The 24,880-nt window shown below is 59.4% G+C and overlaps 1 protein-coding gene across 5 annotated transcripts in view; it reads right to left on the reverse strand.

Annotated features, from left to right (window-relative positions):
* CCM2 (CCM2 scaffold protein) overlaps positions 1 to 24,880 on the reverse strand; it is a 43,441-nt gene continuing 18,561 nt past the window's right edge. The window contains exons 2-11 of one of the 5 annotated variants that reach the window (XM_041752243.1): positions 22,381 to 22,516; positions 16,692 to 16,865; positions 7,946 to 8,029; positions 7,301 to 7,484; positions 3,910 to 4,046; positions 2,766 to 2,901; positions 1,849 to 1,906; positions 1,565 to 1,703; positions 1,212 to 1,350; positions 1 to 450 (exon numbers count right to left, since the gene is read on the reverse strand). In XM_041752243.1, coding sequence (XP_041608177.1) covers positions 170 to 450; positions 1,212 to 1,350; positions 1,565 to 1,703; positions 1,849 to 1,906; positions 2,766 to 2,901; positions 3,910 to 4,046; positions 7,301 to 7,484; positions 7,946 to 8,029; positions 16,692 to 16,865; positions 22,381 to 22,392 — 1,344 coding nt within the window. In that variant the 5' untranslated portion in view covers positions 22,393 to 22,516 and the 3' untranslated portion in view covers positions 1 to 169. Of the gene's footprint in view, positions 451 to 1,211; positions 1,351 to 1,564; positions 1,704 to 1,848; positions 1,907 to 2,765; positions 2,902 to 3,909; positions 4,047 to 7,300; positions 7,485 to 7,945; positions 8,030 to 13,501; positions 14,717 to 14,857; positions 15,095 to 16,691; positions 16,866 to 22,380; positions 22,517 to 24,880 lie in introns of those variants that run through there. The other 4 variants (XM_041752244.1, XM_041752241.1, XM_041752242.1 and 1 more) reach the window with 4 other exon arrangements.

Consider the following 24,880-nt stretch of genomic DNA (forward strand, 5'->3'; position numbering starts at 1 on the left):
TTCACATGGCAGTAAACTTGTTTGAAGGTCTCTGAGAGTTTCGACAGCATCGTCGTGTGCAAAACCGAAAGGACCCCCGGGAGCCCTCCCGGAGGGGGCCACGGGCACCAGCGCCCCGGGGCAGGTCCTTCACAGTAGAGGGAGCGCCGGCGGGCCCTTCCCGGCGCCATCAGGCTGAGTCCCGGTCCATGCTGCAGCCCAGAGCCTCGATGTCATTGCTGATATCCGAAATCATGCGGTCCCACTCGTCCCCCTCCGAGGGTGCGGACTGGTCGTCGGAGCTGCCTGTGGTCCTGTTCCCAGTGCAGGTGGAGGTGGAGGCGGAGCTCAGGGCCCGCCGGTACCTGCCGAAGCTGTCAGTGATGATGCCTCGGCCGTCCTTCACCCCGATGGTCTCAAGGAAGTTCTCGAAGTGCTGGCTGTCCTTCTCCGGGATGAAGGGCCGCAAACCTGAGGGCACAGGGTGTGCTGGATGCCATACTTCTGGGGGGCTGGGACGGGGAACAGGGGGCTGCATGTCCCTCCCTTTATCCTGGCGGAGCCCCACCCACAGGCCCTGGAGTACAGAGCAGAGGGCGCAGGCCAACCACTGGGCACCACCCGCTTCTACGGGACAACAACAGAAAGGAACACGGGGCGGGGCCCTCGGACCCAAGCCTTGACCACACGACGGACCCTGGCAGAGAGGCCACAGGGTCACCAAGAGCTCAAACTGGACACAGCACGGCAGGCCCTAGAGCCCCCATGAGCAGAGAGCCCTTGGGTGGCGGCTGACAAGGGTATAAACCCACCCTCGGTGGAGGTTTGGAGGTTGGGGAGCAGCCAGAGCCTCCAACAGCCACCGTCAGCCAACCGAGTTCCGCAGGCTCTGCACACAGGACACACAGCCGTGCCACCATCCTCAAGGGTGGGGGCAGGTGTGCGGGGTCCTGGCCACCCTGGCTACCCAGCTGCACCATGGTGCTCATTTCTCAGGGCCCAGCTCTCGGCCAAGGCCGGTCTTTCCACCCAGTAATGGGGTCCACTTCTCTGCCTGGCAAACTCCTGGCCACCCACCAAAACCCTCTCGGGTGCTGTCTCCTCTGGGGAGCCCCACCCTGGCCCTCATTCCGGGGCACCAGCCCCTGGCTTCCCCGCAGTCTGGCTCCCATCGGCGAGCTCTGGTCTCTGGCCAGAGCCCCCACACTGCGGCCACGCCACCTCAGACTCACCGAGCAGCAGGAACTTGCGGCTGTCCCCATACAGCTGACGCAGGTTGATGCAGAACTCGTGCACAGACGCCCCATCGCGGTAGTCGTGCAGAAGCGCCGCGAACTGCTGGATCTCCTGGGAGGACAGCTTGGTGCGCAGCTGCAGACAGTGGAGCAGAAGGTGGGGGGTGAGCGCAGCACCACGCACCCACAGCCCACCCAGCGGCACCCCGAGTAAGGAGCCCAAGCAGGCTGTGCCCTCAGGGCTGTGCACTAGCGCAGAACCACATGAGGGTCAGCGGCACGCGTTGGCTAAGCAGCAAGTCCCAGGGCCAGGCTCGGCTGTCCCCGCCCCTCACAGGGCAGGGCCGCACCGTGAGCATGTAGTCCTGCAGCAGCTCGGTGGCAGTGGCGCTCAACTCGCTCTCACTGACTGTCTTGGCATGGGGCACCATCTGCATGCAGAAGGACGAGGGCGAGATGCCGCCGGGGTGCACACACTCGGGGAACGCGCTGCAAGGACAGGAGCCATGGGCACGGGGCTCTGCGCCTCCGCCCTGTGCCCACGTCCGGCTCCCCACAGACACCCAGGTTTGGCCAGGGCGCCCAGTGTGGATGGCATGGCTGATGGGGGCAGGGGTGGCAGGCAGGTACTCACAAAGTGCCCAGGTCTGTCTCATATGGCTCCTTCACGTCCACCTTGGTGGAAGAGTCGTCTGTACAGGGTGGGGAGACAGGGGCGCCTAGTCACGCGGGGAGAGGGCACCAAGCCCACCAAGGGCACTGGCGGCAGGGGGGCTGCAGGCCTCCTGGGGTGGCCCATAGGCACCACCCACACATGCTCCTCCGCAGGGCTCACGGTGCGGTCTGAGTGTGATGCTCTGGTCTCTGGAGAATGCACCAAATGGAGCACTGGGGGAACCCTCTCCCCAGCGCGGCAAAGGATGAGAAAGCACCCCTGGTGGCCGCCTGCGGTGTCCTTTAGGTGAGGCACAGGATCCCAGAGCCCCTGCAACTGGCCTGGCCGCAGGTGCTGACGGCAGAAGCCACCACCACAGGCAGGTGTGACCCCCCCGCGAGCTCCACGCAGCACAGCTGCTCCCCAAGGAGAGAGGCAGGACCCCCACGAGCCCGAGGCCCCTGCACCAGCAAAAAGCGTGGCCCACAGCAGCTACCCAGGGAACGTTGGCCAGGACCTAAGGTCCCCACAACACAGAGCAGGACAGCATCAGTGTGGCTACTGGGCCCTGAGAGAGGGGTGAGGAGAGGGTGAGGGGGCTAAATGAATCCCTATAAGTAAGGCGCCTCCCCAAAATGCCCCACAGACACAGAGAAGGTGGTGGCTTCCACACATCCACTGCCTGGGCAGCCTCCGTCCCCGTCCCCGGACAAAGCCCTCATCAGAGAGCAGTGAGGTCCGGGGGCTCCTCCCCACAGCACCCCCTAGCCCCCGCTCTCTGATCTGAAACAGGTGAAGTGACCTTCGTTGATGCGTTCCCTGGTCCCCACAGTGATGCAGGAAGCCACCAGGTGGGGGACATGGACCTCGGGGACTGTCTGCCCACACTCACATACCGCTGTGCAGGGACAGGTGGTGGGTGGGTGTCGAGGCCCCGTCGAATATGGCTCTGTCCAGGAAGTCGATGGTGGACTCCGTGTACACAATCTGGAAGACCTGCCCCAGCAGGGAGCACAGTTCCTCCGCAGCGACCTGCCGTGGGGACGAAGCTGGGTCTTCCTGGGCAGCTTTCCTGGGCACCTGGCTCCTCAGATGCCCAACCAGCACCAGAACCGAGGGCCCGTTGCCTCCCACCGCCCCCCCAGGGGAGCAGCCTATGTCTGGGAGGCTCCCTGGACCTCAGGGGCCCAGGTGTGTCAGCTGCCAGCCCTCCTGTATCCGCCCACCTGGCCCCCCAACACCCCCCAACGCCCTGCCACGCAGTGGCCCCAGGCTGGGGAACAGCGCTCCCAGCATGGCACACAGCTTCAGGCCCTCTGTGAAGGCAGGCTCCTATCTGGGCAGCTCTGCCCCTGGATATGCGGCAGGGACTAGAGGAGCCCGCAGGGGCGGGCCAGGGGCCCAGCGCGCACCCCAGCAATGCCCGGCTAGAAGGTGGGCGGAGCCGAGGAGGGGCACTGATCTAAGGGAACCCGAGGTGGGAGTCCCTGCTCCAGTCTTACACAGAAACCGCACCAAGAAGCTCCTGGAGGCTGGCAACCCTTAGGTAGCTAAGGGGGCCTCAAGCCCTAACCCCCGACTCCCAGGGCATGGCTTGGGGTGCAGGAGACCACCCGCATCAGCACTGGGGAAAGGGTGAGGTCCCTGGAAGAGAAGGCACCACACTCAGGGAGCAGGGGAAGGGGCTTTAGCAGGGCCTGGGCAGGTGGTGGGCTGGGCCCTGCCCGTGGGAGGAGCCCAGAGGGTTGTTGGAGGGGCCTAGCTGGGTGTGGGCGGGGCCTAGCTGGGTGTGGGCGGGGCCTGGGTCGGAAAGGTAGGAGGAACCTGGGTAGGTATGAGCTGGGCCTGGATGGGGATGTGGGCGGGGCCTGCTTGGGTGTGGGCGGGGTGTGGGTCAGAAAGGTAGGAGGGGCCTGGGTGGGTATGGGCGTGGCCTGGATGGGGGAGTGGGAGGGGCCTGGGCATGTGGACGGGACCGGACTGGTGGTGGGCAGGACCTGGGCTGGGTGTGGGGGGTGCTGGGTCCCACCCTCTACTCACCTTGCTCTCAGTGGCCAGGATCACCAGGCAGCAGGCCTCCACAGGTCCCACTCCACTCTCTGACAGGGAGACTGTGGTGAGGCCTCTGGAACTTTCTGCACACAGACTCTGGCTGGGGGAGATGCCAGGGTCCTGGGCTGAGAAGTCAACAGTGCAGCAGGTCAGGGCAGGTGTGGGAGCCGGACAGCAGGCTCAGGGCAGGCGGCCTGCCTCCACCGTCACCCTCACCCTCCTTGGCCACCTGCTCCCTGAGAACCACCACCCCACGGGGCCCTCCCGCATCCCTGCCACTAACGATAAGGGTAACTTAGGCCAATATTCTTTTTTTTTTTTTTTTTTTTTTTTATTTATGATAGTCACAGAGAGAGAGAGAGAGAGGCAGAGACACAGGCGGAGGGAGAAGCAGGCTCCATGCACCGGGAGCCCGATGTGGGATTCGATCCCGGGTCTCCAGGATCGCGCCCTGGGCCAAAGGCAGGCGCCAAACCGCTGCGCCACCCAGGGATCCCTAGGCCAATATTCACACAAGAAGGTACCACCAGGGTTCCACTCGCAGGAACCATGGGCATGAACCCCTCCTGACAGACAGGGACCCTAAGGACCGGGGGCCCCAACAGCCAAGCCCAGGGGTGGGAGAGGGGCAGAGAGCCCGGCCCCTGTTCCTTTTTTTTAAAATTTTTTTTAATTTTTATTTACTTATGATAGGCACAGAGAGAGAGAGAGAGAGAGAGAGAGAGGCAGAGACACAGGCAGAGGGAGAAGCGGGCTCCATGCACCGGGAGCCCGATGTGGGATTCGATCCCGGGTCTCCAGGATCGCGCCCTGGGCCAAAGGCAGGCGCCAAACCACTGCGCCACCCAGGGATCCCCCGGCCCCTGTTCCTAACATCCACACACTGCCTGGTCGGACGAAGGAAGTGAGGCCCCCCCTCCCCCGGAAGCACCAGCTCGTCCACTCAGTGGGTGGGGGCACGGGCACTGAAGTGAAGCCTCCAATCCCCCTGATGCTGGGGCACCCCGAGCCAAGCCCACGTCAGCCCGGAGAACACCTGTGGCTCAGACGAAGCTGGGAGATGGGAACTCAGAACAGGTATGCCTGCAGAGACCGGGGCCTGGCACCCCCTGAGCCCCCGAATGCAGCAGTCAGACAGCAGGACCACACTGCCCATGGCCCTGAGCCACAGGCCCTGAGCCCATGAGACGTGGCAGGTCCACACAGCAACACGGGCAGCGTCAACAGCACACCAGGTCTCAGAAGTACCCAGCAAGGCAGAGCACATCTCTCGATTCTGGTCAGATAGTCGGGTCTGGGGGCCTGATTTTGGACATGGAGGGCTAAATAAAATACATTACTAACACTGATTTCACCTGCTTCCTCCTCCTTTTTTTTTTTTTTAAAGATTTATTTATTTATTCATGAGAGACACAGACTGAGAGAGAGGCAGAGACACAGAGGGAGAAGCAGGCTCCATGCAGGGAGCCTGAGGTGGGACTCGATCCCAGGTCCCCAGGATCATGCCCTGGACCGAAGGCAGATGCCCAACTGCTGAGCCACCCAGGCGTCCCTTCCTCCTCCTTTTAACGTGGCCACAAGAACATTTTAAGCAGCAACATGGCCGTTGTCGAAGAAGCAGGGTACGCAGTCCCGCCAGTTGTCCCCTGGGCCCTGCGGATCCCCGCCCCCATCCTCCTACACCCACAGAGACCCTCCGTGAGATGTCTGCACAGTCTCCTCCGCCCTCCCAGCCAGGCCCTCCACATGAAGCCTGGGCAGCTGGACGGGACCCCAGCACATGCACCCCAGGCCGCACTACCCCAGGCAGTGGCCCCCCAGACCCCAATGGGTACTTCGGGCCTCCTGCAGTACCACCCATCCTGGGTACAGGAATGGGTGGGCACCGCGGCCACGCTGGGAGGCAGTGGCAGGGGCACTGCCACTTGCCCGGCCGCCCTCCCCACGCTGGGCTCCCCCGCCAACCACTCAACCTCCACACTCCGTTACCCCATCAGGGAAGTGGGAGACCAGGGTCCTCATCACAGTTCAGGTGGAGGTTATGCCAGGTAATTATGTTCCAGGCCTTCTGCCAGTTTGAGCCAGTTTTGAAAATTAAAATGGTTACATCTGGGCCACTGCACGCTGTTCAATGTAAATACTGCCCATCCTCCAACAGCACCCACAGAGGGCAATGAGGGTTAAGCAGCACAGCGGGGCAGCCCCCGTGGCGCAGCGGTTTAGCGCCACCTGCAGCCTAGGGCGTGATCCTGGAGACCCTGGATCGAGTCCCACATTGGGCTCCCTGCATGGAGCCTGCTTCTCCCTCTGTGTCTCTATGAATAAATTTAAAAAATCTTAAAAAAAAAAAAAAGTACAGAGGGGAGCACGGGACCCACAGCATCCCCCCCAGATCCGTGCCGCTCACGTCCTGGCTGTCCACTAGAGCCCCCAAGCTCACGGGGTCGTGCAAGGAGGCTCACCAGGGCCCTCAGATCCCCCAAGACCTGCCAAGCTCAGGCGGAAAGACAACTTCCTTCTGCACTGCTTGTGGTGTGTTCCTTCGATCCCCCTGCCACGGGCCCATGGCCAATGAATCCAGCCCCAGAAGCCCTACACGAGCCCAGAACAGCGTAGGAACTGCAGCGCCAACCACAGAACCCCACCTCAGGGGCGCAGCCCAAGCAGAGCCATGCTGTCTTTCCTTGTGCCTCAGCAACTCAGTGGCAGGCAAAGGCCGTGGCACGCGGTGGGCCGCACACCCAGAGACCCCGGCAGGCAACCCTGGGCTCCCAACACAAGGGGAGGGGTGGACCAGGTGCAGGGGGCTGGGGGCCAGTGCCTGGTTTAAGGTTCCTCCTGAGGGACGCCTGGGTGGCTCAGCAGTTGGGCACCTGTCTTTGGTTCAGGTTGTGATCCTGGGATCTCAGGATCCGGGATCCAGTCCCACATCGGGCTCCCTGGATGGAGCCTGCTCCTCCCTCTGCCTGTGTCTCTGCCTCTGTCTCTGCCTCTGTGTCTTTCATGAATAAATAAATAAATCTTTAAAAAAAAAAAAAAGGTTCCTCTTGACTCAGAACGTCTTGCAGACCAGGAGCAACACGATGGCTTGCTTCCGTCTTTGTACCCAGCACTTAGAAGCCTGTGGCCAAGAGCAGGGCCCAAGCAGGAGGGCCCGGCACAGCACCTGCTGCTTATGACCCCTGGGTCACTGATGTCCTCTGACTGAGGCTGACCTCAGGTAGGAGGGCCCTTCTTGGACGCAGCAGGCAGCAGCAGCTGACCCCACACTGGACAAACTGTCTCCAGAGCTCCATTAAATTCCCAGACTCACTCGTGCAGACAAAGACACAAGCTGCTCCTGCCGAGGACCCCTCGGCCCTGCCTCCCAGATCCGTACCTGTCTTCAGGACCACCAGGTGTGAGGCGTCATCCCGCACATAGGACACAGCAGCGATGTCATGGATGGGAACCCTGAGGATGGTGTCCTCCCCGTCTCGCCAGGCCAGCTTGACGTTATAGGCAGACAGGCTGATCACGGCGTCGTGCTCCTGGGTCAGGTGTCCAGGGAGCTGGTGGGCTCTCTGGAAGGGAGCATGGTGCATCAAGAATGCCGGCCCAGTCACAGCCCCTGGGGACCCCCCATCAAGCACAGGCCAGCACTGTCCCTACAGGATGGCCATGCTGGCTCTGGGAGCTCTGCTGCCTCTGGAGCAGCTCTTATTCAGACCTATGGTATGTGGTTTATGCATCTTGAAAATGTAAATTCTGAAAAGAGCCCAAACCACAAGGAGCAAAGTCTGGAGCACAAAGTTCACGTTCAGACAGGATTGGTCTCTATGGCCCAGGAGCCAAGCACACCCATACCGTGATGGGACAGGGTCACCCTCCCCCAGCCGTGAAAGGCCCAGGATCAGAGGACCAGGAGCTGGTGTCAGGGTCAGAGGTCAGGGTCAGGGGCTAGAGCAGACTAAGGGTCAGAGGTGGGGGTCAGGAGGTGGTACAGGCCAGAGGTCAGAGGTCAGGGACAGAAGGGTGGGGTTACCTTTGCATTGTCTATGAAATGCAGGATTTCAGTCCTACTGGAGGGATTCAGGTATCCTGGGATGGATGTCAGCTGACCTAAGTACTGTAAGAAAGCGAGGAGAGAAGCTGCGGTAAGAAAGGGAAGATGAGGGCACCTCAGTGGCTCAGCAGTTGGGCGTCTGCCATTGGCTCAGGGTGTGGTCCCGGGGTCAAGTCCCGCATTGGGCTCCTTGCATGGACCCTGCTTCTCCTGTCTCTGTCTCTCTCTCTCCCTGTGTTTCTCTCCTGAATAGATAAATAAATCTTTAAAAAAAAAGAGAAAAGGGGGATCCCTGGGTGGCTCAGCGGTTTGGCTCCTGCCTTTGGCCCAGGGCACAATCCTGGAGTCCCGGGATCGAGTCCCACATTGGGCTCCCGGCATGGAGCCTGCTTCTCCCTCCTCCTGTCTCTGTCTCTCTCTCTCTCTCTCTCTCTCTATGTCTATCATAAATAAATAAATAAATCTTTAAAAAATAAAATAAAATAGGGATCCCTGGGTGGCGCAGCGGTTTGGTGCCTGCCTTTGGCCCAGGGCGCGATCCTGGAGACCCGGGATCAAATCCCACGTCAGGCTCCCGGTGCATGGAGCCTGCTTCTCCCTCTGCCTATGTCTCTGCCTCTCTCTCTCTCTCTGTATGACTATCATAAATAAATAATAAAAAAAAATTTAAAAAATAAAATAAAATAAAATAAAGAGAAAGGGAGACGAACCCATGTAGTCATGGACACAGGGAGCACAGCCTGGCCCCCCACTTCCGCCACCGGGCCTGCAGGCTGGGCTCAAGCAGAGGCCGTGCTCCCCAGGATGTGTTGCCCAGAATCCTCAAAGTCTGTCGGCCCGGGAGATGCTCCCCTGCTCCCTGCTGCACCACATGACAGACCAACAGACCAGCAGGACCGAGATCCATACGGCAGCGGCCCGGCCCCAAGGAGCGCTGCTGTCCCAGGGTCGGGCACCCCGACTCCAGCCAGGGGAGGCCGAGGGAGAAGTGCGTACAGCCCCACCGTCCAGGGGCACCACCTGCCCGCAGGACAGACACACCAACAGACAGACGGATCACAGCCCTCGGAAGTGCGGACAGGTGCGAGCACCGAGCTGGCCGCGGCCCGGGACAGCAGCACCACCCTCACGAGGAAGGGCTGCAGCACGGGCTTCCTGGGTGACGCCAGCGACACATGGAAATTGCAGCCGCCCCGAGCCACGGTCACAGGGGCCGCGGACGGACGTGCTGGGGCGGCCTCAAGATGGGCCGGTGGGAGCCTCTCAAAAGGGAGAGCGACAGGGAAAGAGCCTGAGGAAGGCGGCACAGGAACAGGAGCTCCTCAGCTGTGCAGGAGCTGCCCTCCCGGCCTGGGGCTGGGCCTGGGGGCTGGGGGCTGGGGGCCTGGGGGCTGGGGCTCAGGGCCTGGGGCCCGGGGGCCTGGGAGCCTGGGAGCTGGGGCTTGGGGGCCTAGGGGCTTGGGGGCTTGGGGGCTGGGGGCCAGGGGCCTGGGGGCTGGGGGCCTGCAGCTCAAGCAGCGAGCAGCCTGCCTCACTCTCGGGTCAGTCCTTCAAACAAAGGAGAAATAAAAACTTTCTCTGACAAACAAAATTTGAGGGATTTTAAGATTTATTTATTTTATTTGAGTGACAGACAGCAAGAGAGCATGCACTCAGTCTTGATCTTGGCGTGGCGAGTTCAAGCCCCTTGTTGGGCACAGAGCTTATTAAAATTTTTTTAAATGTTTTTTCAAGTTTTATTTATTTAGGTAATCTCTACACTCCACATGGGGCTCCAACTCACGCCCTGAGACTGAGCTGCATGATCTACCAACTGAGCCACCCAGGAGCCCCAGGAAACCCACTTTAGTTTTTTAGAGGTTCTTGCAGAATTTGCAAGTCTTTTTTTTTTTTTTTAAGATTTTATTAATTTATTCATGAGACTCACAGAGAGCGAGGCAGAGACACAGGCAGAGAGAGGAGTAGGCTCCCTGTGGGGAACCCAATGCAGGACTCAATCCAGGAACTGCAGATCACGCCCTGAGCTAAAGGCAGACCTCAACTGCTGAGCCACCCAGGCATTTGGAAACCCACTTTAAAGAGGGGCCTTATATAACAAAAATACTTCTCTAAGAAGATGTAACAGTCTTTAACATATTTGTACATAACAACAGAGCATCAAAATACACAAGGCAAAAATGGGCAAAACTGCAAGGAGAAAGAAATGAAGCCACAATTACACCTGGAGACTTCAACACCCCTATCAGAAATGGACAGATCCTGCAGGTAGAAAATCAGTGAGGACACAGGTAAACTCAACACCTTCAATCAACAGGTCATAACTGACACCCGTAGGCTACTATATAATTGATATCTATACATAGCTGCAGGATATGCTTTCTTCTTTTTTTCTTTTTTTTTAAGATTTTATTTATTTATTCATAGAGATGGAGAGAGAGAGAGAGAGAGAGAGAGGCAGAGACACAGGCAGAGGGAGAAGCAGGCTTCATGCAGGGAGGCTGACATGGGACTCGATCCAGGGTCTCCAGGATCACGCCCTGGGCTGAAGGCGGCGCTAAACTGCTGCGCCACTGGGGCTGCCCAGGATATGCTTTCTTCTTAAGCTCACATGAACATTCACCAAGAAACAGCACACACTGGGCCGTAAAACACACCTTAACAAATTTAAAAGACAAGAAACCATGCACAGTATGTTCTCAAGTCACAATGGAATTCCCTGAAAGACACAACTGTCAAAATTCATACAAAATGAATTGCTTAATCTGAATAGGCATATGTTCTATTAACGGAATTGAATCAATAATTAACAACCTTCCAAAACAGAAAGCACCAAGTCCAGTCAGGTTCACTGGTGAATTCTAAAACATACTAAAGAAAGAAATGATACCGATTCTCTATAATCTCTTCCAGAAAGTAAAAACAGAGAAAACACTCTAACCCATCCTATGAGGTGGCATGACCCTAGTGTCAAAATCAAAGATACTAGAATAACAGAAAAACTACAGATTAAGGGCGCCTGAGTGGCTCAGCGGTTGAGTGTCTGCCTTGGGCCCAGGGCATGATCCTGGAGTCCTGGGATCGAGTCCCACATCGGGTTCCCTGCATGGAGCCTGCTTCTCCCTCTGCCTGTGTCTCTCATGAATAAATAAATAAAAATCTTCAAAAAAAAACCTTCATTTGCTAACAACTTTTTGAATCCTGAGGAACACGATCACATCCGTGAACCATCGCTGCCTGTTCAGCACTTTGCTGAAATGATGGTGCCCAGGTGCTGTGTGTGCAGGACTGCGTGGGGACGGGCCCCACTGTATGGCCTGGGGGGATGATGTCACCCATCCCCTCCCCTTCTCTCAGTGCCACCATGCTTCTGCTCAGCGACCAGATCTCTGGGGAGGATTCCACTTTCTTCATAGGAAGGGGAGCCACCATTGGAGATTTCCTTCACTATAACATATTTCTTGGTAAAACAATATTTTCAATAAAAGAAGATTGCAGCTCTCGTCCTTGTTGCAGCCCTGGATGGGACAGGGTGTGCTCCCGCACAGCACTTACTGCACCGGGCTCGTCGTCCCGCAAGGTCCTCTGGCCAACCCCAATCACCCCCATGCCCTAGCAGGCCAGCAGCAGCTGGCCTACACCCACCAAGGGGAAAGGGTACAGGGCTTGGGGCCGACCACTAATCCCAGCACATCAAGGGCACAGCTATAGAGGGGTGAATGCGACGAAGCATGAGAGAGCCTGAGGGGACGTGTAACTAGCAGTGACATCTGCCCAAGGGCCCCGCCTCACCGAGGTGGAAGACGATATGGCCAGGCTGTCTTGGGCACCACTCACCCTGCCCCGCTCCGGCCACCATTAGGTACCACAGCCAGCGCAGAGGCATGCTGCCGAGCTCACGCTCCAGCTCCAAACACAGAAAGTGCTTCCAAAAATCACTGCTGACGGGACACAACAGAAGGCTGTGTTTATACCGACCCTAAGGTGGCGTCCAGACAACGTCCAGCCACCCCAGCCTCACTCGGCAAGATCCGTGCAGCAGAGCGGGGTCTGATGGAAAGGCAGGAGGACTTCCACACACGGACGGGGACACAAGGGTGGGTACCCAGTTTCTCAACACCCCAGGCCTGCAAAAGTGGCCTTTTCCTACTTGCTGGAAGACAGCCGACACCTCCTACACACACGTGCACACACACATCCTGTGTGGACACTGCTCACTCTTCTCGGGGTCCACCCCATCGGCCTGTAGCAGGTATGAGGCCATGACCGAGGACGGGACACAGATGGGGCAGGGGGTCTGCGGGGACCCCCCCACACACAGACGTCCAGCTGCCAGCACCTCGACAAGAGCGAGGCCCGCATGGAACACAGCAGAGGTCGCACAGCGGCCATGGTGAACTGCGGGTGAGGCTCACAGGGGGGCCCACTGGATGGGTTCCCGCGTCAGACAGGGAACCTCACGCTCTGCTCCCCATGCTCCTCGGGAGGGCCGCGAGGACACCCCACTCTGGAGAATGCGCAGCTCTGAGAGGTGCAGCTGATGGCAGGAAAGGCTCACAGAACCGGGCGCCGCAGAGCAAGGGGACAAGAGGAGGAGCGGTGCTGGGCAGAAGTGCCAAGCCGCGGGAGTAGCAGGCATGGCCATGGAGCGGCAGTGGGGTGCGGCCTACAGGGGCCACGTTGCCGGCTCCCACAGCATGTGAGCCTGGGGCACCGCCAATGCACACAGATGGGAGCGACACTGAGGGCACGGCTTGGGCACAAAGGCTCAGCTCCCTGACGCGGGTTCCAGACCTAGAAAGGTGGCAGAATGAGAGGTGAAGCCCCAGGAGAAGGCACCCACGGGGCCCAGGGAGGTGTGCTGCGGAGATGCCCAGTTGTCCCAAAGGGATTAGCCTCTCTCTTGAGCCACCGTACCCTGGGGAACGGGAATTCCCTCCCAGGTCTGGAGATGATGTCAGCACCCCGGGCCCCAGATGGTCCACGAGGTTCTGCGGGGACAGGGACGCAGGGGCCAGACCCACGTGCACACAGTGCATCCTTAGCCTCCAGACCCATGCCTCCCTCGTAAGGAGGGGGTGTACTTAGCCTCCAGAATGCAGGGGCTACCGAGGTTCAGGAGGCCACGTGGCAGCCCCTGAAACTCATTCTGCTGCTGCCCCTGGCTACGGTTCCAAAGAGAGTGTCACCACCTGTGGCAAAAGCAAAGGCGTGTGCTGCCCTCCAAGATGGACGTGGCGCCGGGATGGCAGGCTCCACCCGTGGGCAGCCCGGCTCTGCAGAACCAGCGGGCTGGGGCCAGGGCCGGGGCCGGCACAAGGGAGCCAGACGGGCTCTTTGTGAGAACAGGTGAGCTCACAGCACAAACACGTTCCTCTCCAAAGCCACCAGGAGCCGTTCCCATCCCCCTCCAAGAGGGACAGAAGCAGGGTCCCGGTCCTACCCTAAGAGCCACAGGAGCCCGGCACAGATGCACGGGGGCCTCCTTAGCTCACCATATGCACAGCTGATGGAAGGCAGAGGCCGGGCTGCGCTCACCTGGCCAAGAACACGCCAGCACACGCAGGCCATGCCGCACGGGCAGACTGTGGCCCTGCTACGGCACCGTCTACGACAGGCCAACCGGCTCGGGGTGGCAGGCCAGCCTCGTGGAGGGCGAGGCTCTTTCCTGGTGACAACGGACGGGGTACCCTGTCCTGCCCACGGCATCTCGGCCAAGCCCAGCATGTCCTGAATGCACATACGGGTGGGGCGTGGGGTGAGGCTCACGGTTCCTCCATGGGTGTCCAGCAGCCCTGGCACCGTCCGAGATGACTATCCGTCCCCCCTACACTGTGTTTGTGCTTCGTCAAAATCGCACTGGGCACGTCCGTGTGGGTGTGTTTCGGGCTCTCGACCCGCCCGCCGACCGTGTGGGTCCCTCTGTCACAAGAGCAGAGGCCTGGCTCCTCTTCCCAGGCTGTCGCAGCGATTCCGCTGAATTTCCACATGCACTTTAGAGAAATCTTCACACCTACAAAAACCTCGCCGGGATTTTGGGAAGAATGATGTTAAGCTGCACACGGGTCCAGGGCTATGTGACACACCGATGGGCTCGGTCCACCACCCACCAACAAGGCGGGACACGCAGACCAGTGCTTCCCTGCATCCCTACTGGGCGCTCTCAGCAAACCCCGCATGAGTTTGGCTCCATTTGTATCCTGGTCTTCCCGTTTCTTAAGTAACCATAAGTAAACGGTGTTTTGTTTTGAAGTCTGTTGCCCACCTTGAACGAATATTGTTGCTCATGTACACATCCCGTTTTTCTGAGTTTTTTTCATCATGAGTGGTGTTGGATGCTTTTTCTGCATCAGTTGATAGGATCCCATGAGAGTTACGCCTTCGCCTGTTGACGGGATGGGTTCCCTCTTGGAATCCTGCTCCAGGCTCGCGTCCCTTCACAGGGTAACCCCGCACCTTCTCTTTCCGGGAGAGGACACAGCGCTGGTGCCCATTCCTCGAACACGAGAGGGATTCCTCCAGTGGGAGCATGCAGGCTGGAGCCCTCCAACAGGACACTCCACACAAGCCACAGTGTCCTCAGCGGTTACAGAATGATTCAAACCCACAGGACGGACACGGCAGGGAGCGCTCCCGAGGAGCTGGTGGGTATGTTGGCCTGCGTGCGGTCCTCCACTTTCTCCTCCACCCGACCCCAGGGCCCAGCACCCAAAGGAGGTCCGGCCGCCACTCCTGCCCCTCACGGCCTGGGGCCGCTGTCACCTCATTCTCCCCTTGGATAAAGTGCTCTGCTCACTGTTGCCAAGACCTCGGGCTTCACCCTGCTGTGTGCACTCAGCTTCTTCAATCTCCAAGTTTCTCTTTTGCCCAATGAACGACATTTCGGCCACAAACCTCTTGAACAGTGTCTTGGCCTCTCCGAAGGTGCACGTGCTGGAAAGCGTGCTTTGGTCCCCCTGCAGCCACCGAGGACACCCCAGTCCCTCCTGTGCTCATCAGGGGCCTCCTCCAGGGTGGGCGCGGGCCCCGGCTCAGCCTTGGCTGGTCTGTCAGGCAGATAGGCGCGGCCTTCACTGGAGTCTGTCCGCACCAGTTCCTGTTTCTGGGCTGCTGGCGTCCTCAACTCCAAGCCTGGGATACACGGGGAGAGAGGGAAGCTGGGGGCCTCACCTGGGGCCCCAGGTCCCTGCTGCTCTGCTTCTGTCCACTTTGCAGACCTCTCTTATGGCTGCTGCATGAACAACATCCAGGACCTTCATCGTGCGAAGAGGCCCAAGGAGAGGCATGTGCACCCCACTCTCTGGAAGCAGAAATCTCCTTTATTTCTCTGGGTTTCACAGGGACCCCCATCCCCACACCCACCCCATCCTCACACACGGCTCTGACTCCCCCCAAACACAGAAAGCCCCTCGTCCTGTCTCCCAGAGGCACGTAGGCCCAGTCTTGAGTCTTGTGGGGCCTGCCCTCTGTCACTACGCCCGAATCCTTTGGCTCTGGACCTGCTTATCTACCTCCGGGGGGATCCATGCAGTGAGGCAGCACGTCCTCCTTTGCGTCACCAGTCACTGTGCCGGGACTCCTAGGTCCTGCGAGGTCGCAGTGGTCGACTGCGACAGGTCCCGCGTCACCGTCTGGAGGCCGCCTCCTCTCTTCCACCCCTGCCGGACCTCTGGGTCAACCCTACGAACCTCTTTTGCTCTCGTTCCGTTGCCCACTAATTCCCTCTCTCCTCACCTCTGGTCATCCTTTCTGGGGACCTCTCCTGATTGGCGTTCAAGCCCCTAGTGAATGTTCTAAGACACCCATCGCCACAGCTATTGTTGCAAAAGCTCCTGTCTACACCACTTATTGAAAAGTGGACCCTGTTACGTCAGAGTTCCCAGAATATGCTCTTACCTCTCCCCACCTTCCTGCAGGGCAGCCACATTCCCACTTGCCTCCTGTGTTTGTCATGGGCTCTACCACCCTGAGCGCATGTGAATCCACACTGCTCCTGACAGAGGCCATGTGCGTAGGCAGCACCGCTGGCCAGTAGCCCCGGCTGCCCCATGAAAGCACCCTGGGGACCCCGTATGGGACCGGCCCGCGTGCCGGGTCCTGGAGGTTCGGGAGGGAGAGGGCTCCACATCCTTGTCTTCACTCGGGGCCACCCCGACCCTCCTCCCTGCCCACCATCCCCACACCTGGGCCTCCCCAGTCCTGTCTCTGCTGGAGACGCCACCCACGTCCCCCATCACCTGAGGACTAGGTGAAAGCAGAAACCCCTCCAAGGACACAAGCGGCCCCACACCCCTCCCAGCCTGGGAGTCAAGGCTGGACCTGTGCAGCCTCCGCGAGCCCTGCAGCCCCGCCTTCCCCAGCCCTCTCCAAGCGCAGGTGCCACGCTCCTGGTGGACCCGTCACCACCACACTGACCCCGAGGCCACAGTCCCTGTCCCTGGTTCACTGTCACTCCAGTGAGTTGGGGGGGGCACACTTATCCACAGCTGCCCGCACACAGGATGGGCCAGGGTGTGGCAGGCCTGCGTCCTCAGCCGTGACCCCACACATGAACACAAACACGCCCACCCTCAAGAGAAAGGAGGTGGCTGCTCCTGCAGAAAGAGCCAGAAATAGGCCAGCAGAGAGCAACGTGGCGCGTGGGCATGGTCGCCCCGTGGACAGGCCAGCACAGGCGGGACAGCAGGCAGGAGGAGCGGCGGTGAGCGCTCGGCCGTGCAGGACTTACCTTCACCTCCTTCTCGATGTAGTCACTCAGGAGTCGGTCGGGCTCCACGCGCTCGGGCAGGGACAGCGCCACGGTGTGCAGAGGGCGCCGCTCTGTCACCTTCTCGTGGGCTTTCTTATCTCTACTCTTTTCACCTTTTAGGAATACTCGTTTAAATGGCGACACAATTCCAGGCTGCAGGCAGAAACGGCAAGGGTTGGAGGTGTTATTCACGAAGGCTTCGCGTGGCCCCCATGGCGCACAAGTAGACGTGGCCACGCCACCGCCACAGTCCCCACACAGGCCTGGGGAGGAGGACCCCAAGACCGCCGGGAAGGGCCGGGCGCGCTCTGCAGGTGAGTAGCCTCATGGCTCAGGAGGTGGTGGGAAGGGGACAATCCTCCCAGAAGCCAGGAACGTGGTGCCACCCAAGGCCCTGGCTGAGGCGGGTCCCTTGGCTCCAGGACCCCAGAGCAGGTGCTACGGCCTCAACAGAGCCGAGAGCCCACCCGCTGCCTCACGTCCACACCCGTGCTGCACATGCCCTTCCTGCTGCCAGGGCCTCGCTGGCCACACCAGGCGACCCCGCCCGCCCGCTGGAGGCTCGTCCTCCAACCACAGGAAACCTACACAGCAAGAGCCAGGGGGCCCAAGGTTGGGCCGGGTGTCCCTTCCCGTGACTCTCCAAAGGAGCCCCTCACCTGCCATGGTCACTGCACACCTGCACATGGACAGCAAGGCTCCTTGCTTCCCCACAGGCCAAAGGAATGCAAACCAAAGAAACCGAAACACCAACACGTGGCCTGGGCAGGGAGCCAACACCACACAGGGACACAAAGGCCCCCCAGACCGAGGCAGCCGCTCACCTGCCAGACGGCCGAGTGCCTGACCCCAGCCAAGACCCAGACTTACAGAAACAAGCTAGGGGCCTCTGGCACCGAAGAACCTCACGAGCTGCTGCTCGCTCCTCCTGCACATGGGGAAGCTCAGCTGCATCCCGCGCAAACCGATGCCGTGACCCCTGAAGCCACAAAGCTCCTCGCCAGCAGGTCAGCCTCACGGGTGGAGGGTGAACAGGTGCACTGACCTCCCGCAAAGGCAGCCAAGGCCTCAATGTCTCTCAGCACACCCTACACCCACGGCACACTCTGCAGCATCACCCCCTCCCTGTCCTGGAACACCCCCATCCTGGAGCACCCCCTCATCCTGAAGCACCCCCATCTCCACCTTGGAGCACCCCCATCCCCACCTTAGAGCACGCCCTCCCTGTCCTGGAGCACGCCCTCCCCGTCCTGGAGCATACCTATCCTGGAGCACCCCCATGCCCACCTTGGAGCACCCCCCTCCCCGTCCTGGAGCAACCCCCTCCCCATCCTGGAGCACACATTCCCCATCCTGGAGAACTCCATCCTAGAGCATCCCCATCCCCATCTTGGAGCACCCCCCTCCCCGTCCTGGAAGATCCCCCTTCCCGTCCTGGAGCACCCCCTCCCCATCCTGGAGCACCCCCATCCCCACCTTGGAGCACCCCCCTCCCCGTCCTAGAGCATGCCCTCCCTGTCCTGGAGCACCCCCCTCCCCGTCCTGGAAGATCCCCCTTCCCATCCTGGAGCATCCCCGTCCTGGAGCATCCCCCTTCCTGTCCTGGAGCACCCCCCTCCCCGTCCTGGAACAGCCCCATCCTGGAGCACTCCTGCCTGCCCTGGAGCATCTCCTGGCTCCTACTCCCCACATCCATCCAAGCAGAGTGAGACCCACAGGGCTACCACCAAAGCTGGATGATGTCCATGCAGAGCTTCAATTTACTTGTCTCTCCACTCTTTTAGATTTCCAATTTTCCATCTCACTAGGTTTTTTATGTAAAGATGAAGGCAGCTCCTGCCTGCAGCTGGCACGCTTCAGCTGAGACAAGATGCCCAGTGTCACCATAACATGACCCTCATAGGCACACGGATGGTCTACAGAAGGACGGAGCGACTCCGAGAAGCCCACCCACCCGTGGGGTCTGTCCAGGCCCCACTGTCCTCAGCCTCTGGGATTCTCAGCCCCACACAATTTAGAGGCATGGCCAAGAGCTGGGGTGCTCTGCTGAAAGCCTGGGGCATGGAAACAGGCAGATGCTGTGGGTGGCTCACGTGGAGAATGGTGGGAAACGGTCACCTACAACCAGCCAAACACCTACAGTAAATTCAAGTTGAAAATAACCCCAGATGGGGATCCCTGGGTGGCTCAGTGGTTGGGCGCCTGCCTTCAGCCCAGGGCGTGACCCTGGGGTCCCAGGATCGAGTCCCACAGCGGGCTCCCTGCATGGAGCCTGCTTCTCCCTCTGCCTGTGTCTCTGCCTGTCTCTCATGAATAAATAAATATTAAAGAAAAAAAAAAAAGAAAATTACCCCAGAAATCTAGTAGCGCGAGCACCACACTTTACCAGCCCTACACCAAGCAGGCAAGGCCATGCAGAACTGGGGCTGCCTCTCTGCCTGCACCCCGGTAGGCAGGGCCCCTCCCAACCCCTGGCTTCTGTACACAGAGCACCTCTAGGTTCCTGTGACAGGCGCACACTGCCCCAGGGCTACAGGGAAACTGAGGCAGGCTCATGCAAACCTCGACTCTCCGGAACTGTACAACCCACACGGGCGCAGACATCTGTCCCTATACCATTTCTACCTGGTGACCCCACAAAGCTCACCCCCTGGATGGTGACCATCCAGGGTGCAGGCCAAGGGGGAGTCTGAATGCAGTGGCACACGCAAGTGCTCACACATGTTCCCACCTCATTAACCCTCTCTCCCGGGACCAATGGGAAGTGAACTCAGAGGAGAGGTTGGCCAAGGTCAGCCTCTCGCCATGAAGCCCACGTTGTGTCACCAGGTCCACAAATTGCATGCAACTCACGCTGTTATTTGAAGGCTGAGACACAGCTCAGGAAATCAATCTTCATGCCCAGGGGGTCCACGGTTGGGAGAGACCCCGGGGCCTCAGCCCTGCAGCCCACCCTGAAGACAGACCCTCTGCAGGTAGGTCCTCGGCCCCCGTCTGGTCCCCGCGGCCCAAGGAAACCGGACAGCCCACTCCAGAGGCCTCCTCTGCCTCCACGCCTTGGGACCCCACATGGGACCCCAGCCCCCAGGGAGGAGTAAGCACTGCTCAGTGAGCATTCGGTCCCCATGAGGCCAAGCGTGGGGAAGGCCCCGTGGGGGAGTGAGACCGCTCCTACTGCAAAAGGGTCATCAGGCTGGATGCTTCTTTGAACAGGCACTAAGTTCATGACGGAAACGCTGGCCTGATGACTCAAAGGGTGTGCTTTAGTGCCAACCGCTCTGCCTTGGGGATGCCACCCCAGCAACAAGGGACCCACCCTGCAGGGCCCCCACATAACCCACTGGCCTAGCACAACCCTGTGGGGGCACCCAGGAGCACACAGCTTCCAGCCTGGCCGCTGAGCTCCGAGTGCCCGGGCACCACATGCCCTCTCATGTCTCCAGCAGTGAAGTGGCACGTGGGCTTTCCTGGAGAGAGGCATGCTGAAGCCACCAGGTAAAGAAACAGGTCATGTCACACCTGCCCCTCCCACTGCCATCTGCCCCTGCATCAGCACAGGATGGCCGGCTGCCCCACACAAGTGCCGCAGGCAGCTGGGCCCCGCCGCCCCTCCAGAAACACAGCAACCCAGAGGGACCCCGGGCCCGGGGACGGAGGCGGCTTCCGAACACAAAAACGTAAGGCGAAGTTCTAGTTAACACACAGAGAGGCGATGGAACATCCTGTCACATGGAAGCAGGTCTCTCAAAAACCATCGAAGATCCTTTAACTTGCAGGAATATTCTCCTGATCGAGACGGTGAGTTTTAAAAGCAGTCATCGGGGTGCCAGCGCTCATTCTTCACCCGACGGGAATTTCTACTGAGCACTGATGTCCATCATCATTGCCAAAATGATCTCGTAATCCCTGACCGCGGAAGACCGAGGACTAACGCAGCCCCCCGAAGGGAGCCCGAGATGCTGAGCACGATTTCCCTCCAAGGATAGAGCCCGGAACTGGGAGTGGCCAGGGGCCCACTGGTGCCCAAGTCTTCTGTGACAAGACGGGGCCCTGAGGGTCCAGGGTACAGGGCCAAGGCAGGGAGGCGGGGCTTCTGCAGCACACAGAACACCGGCCACTTCCAGGACTGCGGGGGAACTTTCTGGACTGGCTTGAGAACCAGCCCTCAATCCTTACCATGTTCTTCTAGTATTTTCTATCTTCTGCTTGAAACCGCTTTTGAAGTTGGGACCAAGAGGTTGCCCTTAAACACACACTCGGTCTGGCCGCGGATTGTTTCCTGGAGGAGTGCCCAGGTGCCAGGCCGGCCTTGACGACTGGGCTGAAGCAGGCTCACAGATCACCTAGGGTGTCTCCTACACAAACCCTCAGAGGCTGACTTCACCACCAGAGCATCTGACTTAGGACAAGCAATGCATCCCTGTGAAGCCAGCACCAGCACATGTGTGGCAGTGGTCTCCGCTCAGGGACCAGAGCTGACCAGGAGGTGACACACGCCAGCTGGCCGCAAGTGCATGGTGGGAGGCTCAGTGTGTTGTGCACAGAGTCCCCAGTGGCCAGCAGGGGAGAGGACGCCCCAAGCACCCAGGACGCCTCGGTGCAGGTTCACAGGTTCTCAAGGATGTATCTTATCTGATCCTTTAGTTCTCAACACAAACCTGCCCCCGGACAGCTTCTCAGTGCAGGGTCGTGGGCATCCCTGAGTCCAGCATTCAGCAGATGTCTAGCGAGGGCGTCACAGGTGCCCAGCCCGGGACTGCAATGTGCAGGAGCCTCAGTGCCTCCCTGGGCCCAGCTGGTGACAGGGCCACGTGGTGCTGCAGGCTGGCCTCGGGGAGGCTCTGAGCGGGAGGCAGGCAGACAGCTGGCGGGCCCACTCTGGCACGAACCCAAGGCCACGGTCCCGTGCAGCCGGGCAGGTCAGCGGGCGCACAAAGCTGTGCGTCAAACCCCCTCCTGGGAACCTCACCACAAAGAGCGTGTCGGTACCCACCGCACTGCAACCCTGCCTACCTTTTTTTTGTTTTTTTAAAGATTGTATTTTTTAGTCACTGTTACACCCGACGTGGGGCTTGAACTCATGACCCCGACCCCAAGGGTCGTGCACTCCTCCGAGCCTACCAGGTGCCCCCCAGGCTCGCCCCCAGCGCTCATGTTAGTGCCAACTAACTCCCAGTGTTCGGGCTACCCAGGTCGGCACATTCACTCTCTACAAACATCTTTGGTACGAGGGGCCCAGCAACAGAAGAGGGACATGCTTGAGGTGCCTAGAGACCCAGGGAGGTGCAGGCCCGCGTCCTCCGCGCCATCCTCTGGGCCTCGACGGCTTGCTTGGCAGCACTCACCCACGGAGGCGCCTCCCGCGGGGACCTGGCCGCAGCACAGAAGGCATGTTTCTTTGTCCTTTCCCTAAATCCCATTCCCACTCAGATCCTAGGTCCCAACCGGCCACAAATCCCCGAGACCCGCTCTTCACCCGCAGATGGGACCCCAGCCTCCCACCTCTTGGGCTAAGGCAGGGCGACCCTCCTCGTGGGCCCAGCAACTGCTGCCCACCAGTGCTCCTCCAGCCCGGAAGCCAGCAGGAACCCTCCTCCCCTCTTCCCAGGGCACCGATGGGCCCACACGCTCGTCCTGGTGGCTCCGTCCCTACTGGGCTCACACCTACCTCGTTGTCCATGGGGCACCCGCTGGAAAGTCTGAGGAGGAGTCTGGTTCCTCCCCCTGTGCTGATAATTACTGTGCATTCTCCTCTGTTCACTGCTGATCTTGTTGAAAAATATGGTCAGATGTTAGCCCTCCCTCTGAAAAAAACATGTGAATGAACAGGAAGACCAGAAACCACAGCTTCCTCCTGCAAACCCCACTGAAGCTGATTAGTTTGTAAGGAGGGTAAGACGCGGGCGGCGCCCTCCAACTGCTGCCAAAATCCAAACGGCCGCGAGCCCTGAACAAGACGGCTAGGTGCCCACGGCGGCTCCCCGCGTGTCCAGCCACTGCTACGGGGCTACAGAAGGTCATCATTCTGGAATTCCAACCGTTCTGCAAAGAATGACCCACGGGGCTCCTGTCTGACCACTTGGGGGGCGCCCCCCATGCGTGAGGTCCCCTCTGCCCCAGGCGCACAGCTCGGCCCACCTTCTGAGTCCCCAGCCTGCAAGAGCCTGTGCCTCCCTTGGGACCCCTAAGTTTGTGTCCCCACGTGACACGGAAGAGCACATTTCCAAGCAAGTTCCCTTCAACTTCTTCAGGGTCAACCCTCTCACCTAGAAAAGCAGAAGCTGGGGTGCTGGTAGGGAGGCCTGACACAGAACATTACAGAACAGCCTGCCCACAAGAAAGGCCACTGAGTAAGCATCTTGTTCATCAGGGTGACCGAGTGTGCTCACACACATCAACAGACTTGACGATCACAACACAAGTTATAATGATGAACCACACCGAAGTGCTGGCTTTCAACAGCTTTTGCCCACGAACATGGCCATTTCATGCGGTTCCACTTAAACTGCCCTGCAGTTCAGCACTTCCGAACTCTGAGATGGCCGAGGGCTCTGAGACGATCACTCCGTGCCCCGGTGACGAGCACACACACCACAGACGGGGAAGGCGCCACAGGATGGGAAGGTGGCACTGAACCGGATGCGCTCCGAAAAACCCAGCGTCCACTGGACTGTCGTCCTTTTACCTCCCAAGGGACTCAGGGCGGCGGGCGGCCTGGATGAGGACGTGTCCTTCTTTGCTGAAGCCACCCCTGCACAGCAGGACCGGAAGGCCCTGGTCTCCAGTGGCTGCTGACGGCAGGTGCGGAGCGGTGCCCACCAGCTGGGCAGCCTGCATCCACAGATGCTACGGTGGCCCGCTGGGCGAGCAAGAGCAAGGCCAGTAAGCACACAGGTAAATGCCGCAGACCAGACACAGGGACACACATGTGGCCACCTGCAGGTGTTTGGGGAGGACTGAGCCCCAAACACAAGGGTGACACACGGCGAGCAAGGGCCCTGCGGAATGACAGGCGAGAGCATGGAGATGCGGATGCCAGGAGAAGGCCGATGCTGACACGGTGTGGCTGAAACTACGCCGGGCCTGGGATGCAGCCCACCGCCAAGACCTCCTATAGACACATGTTCTGGCCAGGATGCCAACAGCGCTAACCCAACCCCACACACCGCGCCAGCCCCTGCAATAACCCCCCTCCCCATTCCCGGCAGGGCCATGTCACAAACTTATTGGTTGTCATGTCACGCCCTCCACCTGGGAAAACGTCATGGAAATGTGCTTCCTCTCTGCTTCCAGAGCACCTCCCAATGTCCCAGATTCCAGCCCTGGGCCAGCAGACCCAACAGTTGCTACCTCGCCCTTTCACATGAAAACTTTGCTCGCCCTGTCCTGGAACACACGCCACAGGCCACAGAAGCCAGACCCACAAAATCTCTTGGTGACCTTCATTCTGGAGACAGCGATGAAAGACTTGCTCTATGGGCCAAAATGGCTTCGTACCAAGGCCGATTGGACAGACGGACCCCAGACATGCCAACCCAGCCTCCCACAGGGTCCGAGAGCAGACATAAAGGCCTCCCATCCTGGAACGAGATCAGAGCAGCACCCCCATAAAGCTTTGGAATAATTTTGAACCTACCAGTTTATATGAAGCCAAACTGTCCAAGTTCAGGAAAATAATGTTATGTCCATACTTAAAGTGCCTTGGCATGTTTATACCCGAAAACTGTTTGAAAAACATACTAGAGGATGTACTACCAGCAAAAGAAAAAGTGTCCAGAGGAGAAAAAGATGTGGACTCCAGGGACACGACGACCTAAGTCACAGGGTGAGTCACACACTGAGCCAATACAGCAATGGGTCCAAGTCAAAATAGAAGAGAGGGGGCACGTGGGGGGCTCAGTGGTTGAGCTTCTGCCCTGGGCTCAGGGCATGATCCTGGGGTCCTGGGGTCGAGTACCAGGTCGGGTTCCCTGCTCAGTGGGGAGTCTGCTTCTCCCTCTCTCTCTGTCCCACCCCTGCCCCTGTTTTCTCTCCTGCTTGCTCTCTCTCTCAAATAAATAAAATCTTTAAAGAAACAAAACAGAGGAGGCACCAAAAGAAAACAGAAAGGAAGAGTCCATTACATAAGTTATGTGCTGAAGACCCTAGAAGTTCTATCTTGATGATGA

The sequence above is a fragment of the Vulpes lagopus genome, chromosome 4 (genome assembly GCF_018345385.1).
Source record: "Vulpes lagopus strain Blue_001 chromosome 4, ASM1834538v1, whole genome shotgun sequence".
In the NCBI taxonomy this organism is placed as follows: Eukaryota; Metazoa; Chordata; class Mammalia; order Carnivora; family Canidae; genus Vulpes; species Vulpes lagopus.